This window comes from Poecilia mexicana, unplaced genomic scaffold (genome assembly GCF_051168715.1).
Source record: "Poecilia mexicana isolate PSO_F unplaced genomic scaffold, ASM5116871v1 scaffold_2, whole genome shotgun sequence".
Lineage (NCBI taxonomy): Eukaryota > Metazoa > Chordata > Actinopteri > Cyprinodontiformes > Poeciliidae > Poecilia > Poecilia mexicana.
Genome location: NW_028263371.1, coordinates 32,353,571 through 32,362,025, shown reverse-complemented (window position 1 = coordinate 32,362,025; position 8,455 = coordinate 32,353,571). Strand labels below are relative to the sequence as shown.

The following is an 8,455-nucleotide window of genomic DNA, read 5'->3' as shown; positions in this document are numbered from 1 at the left end:
AGCATCCCCAGAGATTTAAAGAGAAGTAGCAAAAGCAAAGGAGGTGGATTAGCAGAGCTAGCTAGCTACCTAGCTAGCAGTTGATGATGTCATCTGGACGTGTTGCTGTAGAATATCATCTCTGACTGAAGACTGTTCATGACCATCGTGACACGGTAACAGCTTGGTATCCAGAGGCCTCAAATCAGTGAAGTCTGCATGATCAGAAGTTTTTCTTCTTTTGTCTATCGGACCACAACTTTTTATGCTAAACATGCTAACTTTGTTGTTGCCATGGATGCCACCAATTGCCTGGTAAACAATGATGCAATCTAGTCCAGCTTGAAGACGGAGTTTCTGAGTTTTAAGTCTAGGAAAGTGACGGGAATGCCTCAGGAAGTTGAAAATTCCAACTTGGAAAGTTGGAAGATTCTGACTGTAAATTAATTCCCCGTTTGAGAAACAGAAGGTTGAACATTTGTGTCACAACAGAACATCTCTCTGCTGCACTTCCTGTAAATAAAGGAGACATTTTGCACTTTGCATGCGCGCCGATGTGTGATTTCTCTTTCATAAACCTGTACAGCACTGTAAGGCAGCTAATCTGGTTCTGTTAGGTTTAATACAGCAAGATCTCAGACGTTCTGAATAATGGTGCGATTCATCGGCCATATTGGTTGTTTTAAAGCTGGAGTTGGTGAGTTGTACACAGAAAATGGCGGCAAAATCAACTGAAAAAGTCGGAAACCTCAAGATCCGGTCTCAACATCTGTTTGTGTTCCAGTCATACTGCAGGTAAGACACTGAGTGCTCATAACCTCCCAATAGAGTCCCACTTCTTTAAAAAAAAACAACAAAAAAAAGTGACACCAGATTAGATCAAATAAAAACTTTCAAGACTTTTCTTTCCGGCAACATTTAGCAAATGAATCAAGACAGAATTTACCTCCAGATTAAAAGCTGATACTTTAGTGAAAAATAAAACAGATTTCTAATAATTTGGATAATGTGATCTTTGTGTGAAGGGAGAGAGGAACGTGGTCACGTGGTGCGCTGGATGCTGCTGTGCTCCAGCTTCTTCCTCTCCAGTCGCTCTGAGCGCAACAACCTGTGCGGAACTCCGTCCCTCCCTCCTCCACCTCATCCCTCCATCATCCCTCCATCTGCCCCAGAGGGGGAGAGGATGAGCCGGCGGACCGACCCCTGCTCCTGCCGCTGATTCCCTCCCGCTCTCATGGTTCTCCTCCGGGCTGCAGGCAGAGGATGCGGCTGCTCGTTTTCGCCACTTTACTGGGACTCTTCCTGGACGCAGGTGGGTCAGCTGGACGCAACAGGAGAAGGAACGCGCTCACACACACACAGACACACACACACACACACACATACACACACAACAAGCTGCATCTGAAATGTTGGGGAAACCGTTTGATTTTAAGCGCGCGGTAAATACACTTTAGTGGAAAATATAGCAAAAAAAAAAAGAAAAAGTGCGTTTTTGGTGCAAGATCGTGCGCACTAATCCATTCTCTGCTGATTTTGAAAATTGATTTTAATTTTTCTTTGTTGCTTGGATTTAAATGCTCAACTTGTGTGTGGAAAAGTTGCAAAAGTGTCCTTTGTTTTTTTTTCTCTCTCTGAATTTACACATTTCTCCACATTTGCGCAGATTTAAGAAAAATTTTTTTTTAGCGGTTTCTTCTTAGCGGATGGTTGTGATGAATCGAGCTGGATTTCAGCTCCTGCTGAGTTTCCACTAATGTCTTCTGGCTCCCCGCTGCTGTGATTAAACAGCACTAACTGAACCCGTCAGCTGAGCTTAACGTGACATGATTCTGTCTGAGGCGGGATTTCATCTCCAGAGTTGTTGAGTTTATTTTATTTTTCCCAGATTGCGGCTGAAATGTGTTTTCCGAGGCGCCAGGTTTCCTCCTGCAGCCGCCTTGCCCTTTCTGCAGGTTCAGTGTGCAGAGCCGACCCAACGGGGAGGTTTCCAGGGCAATAAGAAAAGCTCAGCTGGTGGAGTTAAAAGCCTGGAAAAGAAGAGAGCAGAAGCCACAGATGATGGTTTATTTTTTATTTGATTTGATGTTATTTTATCCGTTTTGTTCTGTAAATGCTCCTTTAATCAAACGCGTTTCCCCAGAGCCGCAGCCGCCGCGGTGTTCTCTGGAAATGTGCGCTTTTCTGTGGCTCCAGGTGCAAATTTGTTTCCAAGCGCAGGCTGGAAAAAACAGCAGCAGCTTAAAAAATAGATGCGTTTGTACCTGCGTCTGAGCCCAGGTATCTGCAAAACCTGGGCTCTGTGCGGAAGTCCAACTAAAAACTAAGAAAAAAGAAGAAGGGAAAAAAGAGTCGTTTTGATCAGAAACAGATGAAAATTAAACTGTAAAATGAGTCGATTTATTCACTGTGGAAGGAAACGATGCAGATTTTTAATGTAGTTGATTCCGGTTCTGATTTTTTTTTTACCTTCATTCAACCTGATCTGATAATATTTACATTCAGAGCTGTAAATGCCACCATAACACTTTATATATTCATTTATCTAGATAAAATTTAATTTATGGTTCATTTTAAATATTTGGGGAAAATGTGGAGTTAAAGTGGAATCCTGAATGATTTTGTTTGTTTAGAATTTTATTAGAAATATTGTTATGCCATTTAAAAAAAAACACTGTTCTGACCCCAAAGGGGAATTGTTTAATGGACAGAAGGATCTCTTGCAGTCTGTGTTGCAGCAATTTGAAGAAGCCTCTGACTGAAGACTCTGTTTTTCTAAGACAGTCTGGTGCAGAGGAAGGTCAGGTTGTCAGTATTGAACCCATTTTGGTTTGTAATGAGAGAAACATGAGACTTTGCTCATATTTCTGCCTCGTGTTTCAGGTCTCCTTCATTTCTCCCAAAGGCCATGGTGGCCATCTTTAGTTTTTTCCTGCTGAATGATGTGATGAGCTGCAGCTTATTGATGTGATGAAGAAGCAAAAAAGCAGACGAGATGCGTCCCAGTGAGCGAGATTAAATAATCAATATTGCAAATGAAAATGTTGTCGTGTCGAGGCAGAAGGATCTCCTGTAGCAGTCTTTATTACAGCGGTGCTGTAGAAGCCTCTGTTGCTGTGTAACGGAATGATGGGGAGTCGTTTGTCATGTTTTACGTTTGATGAAGAATCCTTTTTGTTTCTTTCGTTGAAGCTGCTGCAGGGTTTGAAATCATAAACAGATTAATTATGCAGCCAATTATTATGAATTAGCTGACATGGTGCCTTCACTGACCAGGAAAAAAACCCAAATAGTTTTAAAACTCTCTTTACAACTTTTATAAAACATCAATTCTTCTTATTATTGCATTTCTCATAAATGCTAATCAAACATTTCATTATACGCCAACTAACCTTTTGATTTATATTCGTATCTTTATAAATATATATGCTATGCTATTATTATCTATGACAAACACCCAGCTCTTTTCCTTCAACGCCTAGCAGTCTTCTAAAGATCACCATAGAAACATTATATTTTACAACATTTCTTCATTTTTTAATAAATGCCATTCGGTCCCCCTGACACAAAAACACATTTTTGAATGAATTTTCTAACAATTGAATCCCTTAAGAGTCAGAATCAGATTTACATAATTGTGGCTCAAATGAGGAATCTGGTTTTGTTTTTTTAATCCTCAGCATCTCAAAATATAACGTTTAAAAAGAAAATAAAATAAGGATGAAGGAGTGATGCTTTTATGTATCTGCAGCTATTTTTTTCCATAATGTGAAAGAATAACAGAAGGGTTGTTGTGACAGTTAAAAATGCTTATTGTGTGAATATTTTTTTTGCACTGTCACTATGATCCTTCTGAAAAGCAGATTTAGCAAGTAAAGTCTATTTTTCTGCTTAGTCATCATAAGTTTGTGAGAAAACTTTTTTTTTCTTCCATCCAATAAATATTAATTTACAAATCTGACTGGCATATAAAAATCTATAAATACCTTTGACTGGGAAACATCAAAACAGGAAATTCTGAGCAGATTTCAACCCCAAAGAATAAAATAAATACAAGTAATAATCTTGAATGGAACAAGCAATTCTTGTTCTATTTAATTTAAAAGGCACATTTAAGATTTAAAAGTGGACAAAATTCAAAAAGCAAACAAAAAAAACAATGAAGAGTTTAAGCTGGAGAAGTAGAAGTCAATGCTTCAAACTGTTTGGCTGTCAGCTTTTATTGAAGTTATTGGCTAGAATTTTTATAGAAAGATACATTAAAGTTAGCGTGAAGGCGGATTTAGTGCCTTTTCCATAATATCTGTGAGATTCACGTCCGTTTCCTGTCTGCTTCCTGTCCGCTTCCTGTTTGCGTGTGACAGGTGACGGCCTCCAGATCCAGTGCTACCAGTGTGAGGGTGTCAACTACGACTGCTCCACTCCCGAGTTCATCGTTAACTGCACAGTCAACGTCCAGGACATGTGCCAGAAGGAGGTGCTGGTCAAACCTGACGGTACGACACCACTTGCTAACTTAAAACCCCCCCAAAAAACAACATGTCTAGGGTTCTAATGCCTACTTTCTGGAGATTTAATTTGTGTTTTCTTCTATTCAGAGCTGAGGATGCAAATGACAAAGTGTCCAATTAGAGCTGCTATCTTGTTCCGGCTGATCATGTGGGAACATGAGTCAGCGTGGAAACTTACACGACCTCCAAACTCGGTTTCCTCTGAAGCCTGAGAACCAGGGAGACATTTTCTGCTGTTATGACATTTATTTTTTTTTGATTGCGCGAAGCCAAACAAAGATAAACACCTCATTACATCTGCGTCGTATTCGCACCTTGAGTTTTTTTTTTAAAAGGTAACATGAAAAGACAGAAATTATTTCCCTAAAGAAGCCAGCCGCCACCTCTCTCCTTTCTTCCCGTCTCAGATACATTCCTCATGTCTGACTTACCTGGCCCCTCCAGGAGGTCAACACAATCTCCTGTGATTTTCGCTGGAACCGACATTGTTATCTGTTATTTCTCTCCTCCGCGGAGCTTCAAAGAAAGCTGATGTGTGTCCTCACAGCTTTACAGCGGTAGAAGCCTTTGCAGGCAACAAATACCAGTCAGTTCAATCTTTCAACTGGATAAATACATGTATCATTTCTCGCTGTGATATCTTTCTCAGTGCTTGTAAAGACTGTCATAAAACATCTGAAAATCTGCCATTTTATATGGAATAGGCTAGCATTAGCTTCCAGTGGTTCAAAGTTAAAAATCAAACCAAAGAAAATGAATAACAAGGCTTTTAATACTGTATTTCAAATGCTGAGAGACTTTTAGCTAAAAAAAATAAACCAACCCAACAACAAAAAGAAAAAAACAAGGAGACAGTCTTACATTATGGACTCTACTAGCTAGCTTAGCCCTTAAGCTAATTCAGCTAAATATTGATTTAGCATTATGAAACCAGCTGAATTTGTTGAAATGCTAAAGGAACATGCTAAAAACTGTAAGTTGTTCAATAGCATGTGTATGTGAGGTTTCATAAGAGACAAACTGTTCATAAATTCAAACATAGTTAGCTTTATCGGATACTTTCAGAGCTGCTTGGGAACCATTAACTTCCCAAGCCATAATTATACATTTACAAAACTCTTAATTTAGCACAAAGCGGTGCTTTCTTTCTTACCTGCCTGATAGTGTTCGAATTTATCTTAAATGAGAATGTTGAAGTCAGCTCTAGGTAGAAAATGTAGTTATTGAAAACTGAGCTTTTCCCTGCTGGTGTAAAATGTTCAACTTTAGCTCAAACAAATGCTGAAACCTCACAATTTAATGCACTGATGGGCTTTTAAAGTAGTTATATCTGTCTAAATGTAGCGTAAAAAGCATAAAAAATAGGCTAATTTCAATCAGTCTGATTGTCACATTTCTGAAACAAAATCTAGTTGAGCTGTCTCAATGATTAAAGGTATAGCACTGGAAATAGTTTTCACATTACTTTAGCTTTGTTATTCTTTTGAGAGTACCACATATAGGGCTTATTTGATAAATTAACATTAGGTGTAAAGAACAAGTCCTGATGCTTCTGCTAAAAGGGGTTAATGAGAATCTGTACATTTCTTTGCAGATGATTTGCTGCTGTATCAACATGAACTTTTAGCTTTTGGCCACATTTAAGTATTTTAGCTGTTAGAAAAGTTGAGTTGTTAAAAATAACCAGTGAGACTTCACAACATATTTTTTTGGTTTTTGGAACTTTATTTAAAAGCAAATCCAAATAAATGTATTTCAGATAACAGAAGTATATGATAAAAATGTTTGGGTAAATATTTCATAGGTGACTTTCCATGACTTCTATGTCTAAAACTAGATTAACCAAAAAAAAAGATCAGATGTGATTAAATCATGACTTGGGCTTTGTTTAGACCGTATTCTCTACAGGGCTGCTTAGCTGGTCATTCTGTTTATTTATTGCAAAAACAAGTTGACAATTATTGCTGTGGAGGAAGAAAACTCTTCATCTCTCCATGCTGTTGGTGCAGCTAACGCAGCCCGCCTGCTGTAACATAACAGATGTTGCTAATATGGAAAAGTTGGACCTGATAACGGCCAGGCTGTCTGCCGTTTTTCTTTAAGCAGAAATATAGAGCCCACTGATAAATATCAGTTAATAAGATCAGCTGGAGGATCGATGTCTCCATAAGTCAAACAGAGCAATAAACTGCTGTGGCATGCCAGAACAAAGCAAAGCAACCTGAGTAATCTGATTACATTAGAGGAAATGTTTCTGTTCAGGAGGCAGTAAAGTCGTCTCCCTCCTGCAGGAACCCACTACAGGAAGTCGTGTGCGTCGTCGTCGGCCTGCCTCATCACCTCCTCCGGCTACCAGCAGTTCTGCACCGGCCGGCTCAACTCGGTGTGCATCAGCTGCTGCAGCACGCCGCTCTGCAACGGCGTCAAGAAGAAGCGGCCTGTCCTGTCGGCCGCCGCCTCCAGCAGGCGGGCCCTGCTCTTCCTCACACCGCCCATGCTGCTCCACCTGACGTAGACGGGCCTCCGACTGTCGCGTAGAACCACGCAGGGTAGACGTAACTCTTTTTCTGGTTTGTTGCTCACGAGAGCAAAAAAAAAAAAGGAGTCTAATGTATCTCCTTGGTCATTTTGTGTTAATTATTAAGTATATAAATCATTGCATCAGCTCCTGTGAAGCACGGTCGTGACGGGGTGATGCTCGGGGCCTGTTGGATCCACAATCATGTTAGTGCTACCAGCTTTTGAATCAGATATCTAAAGAAAAAGTGGCTAAAAGCTTTGATCTCTAGAAACCCAGCCGCTGTTTCTGCTTCAGGAGGTAAGAAGAAAAGCACGGCGGTGGCAGGGTGGTGATACGGGCTTGTTTTTATATACCTGGGACTGTCCATCCAGGGTGGAACGAAGTTAGCTTGTGATCGTTTTCAAATCTGAATGCTGACGTTCTGTTCCAGTCCCAGGGTCTGACCGGTGAACGGGTTTGGACTCTGGTTCGCCAGTCGCCGGCGTCGCTTTTCGTGAAATGGAGTGTAATCGGCATAAACTTTGGATCATTTCAGGCTTTTATTTTATGCTCTGATGGTTTGAAACGGCCTGTGGAGTTGACTTTGTGTTAATATAGTCGTCGTTACTTCTCAGAATTACACTTTATTTATATTTACGTATGTATATTTACCCACTGCCAGGTGATATTTTATTCTTCTTTCATTGCAGGAAGTATAAAGGAACCAAAATGCATCTGTTTAAGTTGCTGTCTATTAATCTACAGTCACATAATCGAGTTAATTCTTTAAAAATAATTTAAAAAGAAAAATTTGTGGGGCATTTAGATGTCTAAGACATGAATTATTATTATTATTATTATTATTATTATTATTATTATTATTATTATTATTTTAACGACAGCACAGCATTAGAACGAGTGAAAAACAATAAATGCGCCTCACAGCTTCAAACTGAATGTTCTCTGGACTCCTTAAACTTTAAAAATGTCAAATTCAAGAGGAACAATTTTAAAAAATAAGCATTTTCAATCTTTGTCATTATTTCCCCAATGCCTCACATTTCCACCTCACTCTGCAGGGTTTGAATGTGTTTGTGCTCAACGCGCCGTGGACAATAAAGTGTCAGATGTTATGTATTTATTTGAGGCTGATTCGACAGTCTGTTTTTACAGTGCTCTAGTTATGGTAGAGGAGGGACGTCCATGGCTTCTTCTAAAGAGTCTTCTGTGAAGAGTAACGCTGTATTCTGCTGATATGTGGTTTCAATAAATGTTGCAGAAAAATCAGCTCTTAAATCGTGTTTGTGGCAAATCGGCAGAACGTCCTGGCATTTCTTCATGCTGATTCTTTTTCAACCCATTTATTGTATTTATCATCCTCTGTAACATTTGAGATAAACTTGATATTTGAATGTTCTTGATTAAGAAAGTAGCGTCTTGTGTGATCAACTTAATTCGCAATATT

General features: G+C 39.5%; 1 protein-coding gene across 1 annotated transcript; it reads left to right on the top strand.

Moving 5' to 3' along the window:
* Positions 1-694: 694 nt before the first annotated feature.
* On the top strand, positions 695-7,096 carry LOC106914880 (ly6/PLAUR domain-containing protein 1-like). Its single transcript, XM_088008182.1, has 4 exons — positions 695-774; positions 1,152-1,291; positions 4,290-4,475; positions 6,782-7,096. Exons 1-4 carry the CDS (start codon positions 695-697, stop codon positions 7,003-7,005), a joined length of 630 nt encoding a protein of 209 aa, XP_087864308.1. The 3' UTR covers positions 7,006-7,096.
* Positions 7,097-8,455: the final 1,359 nt, after the last annotated feature.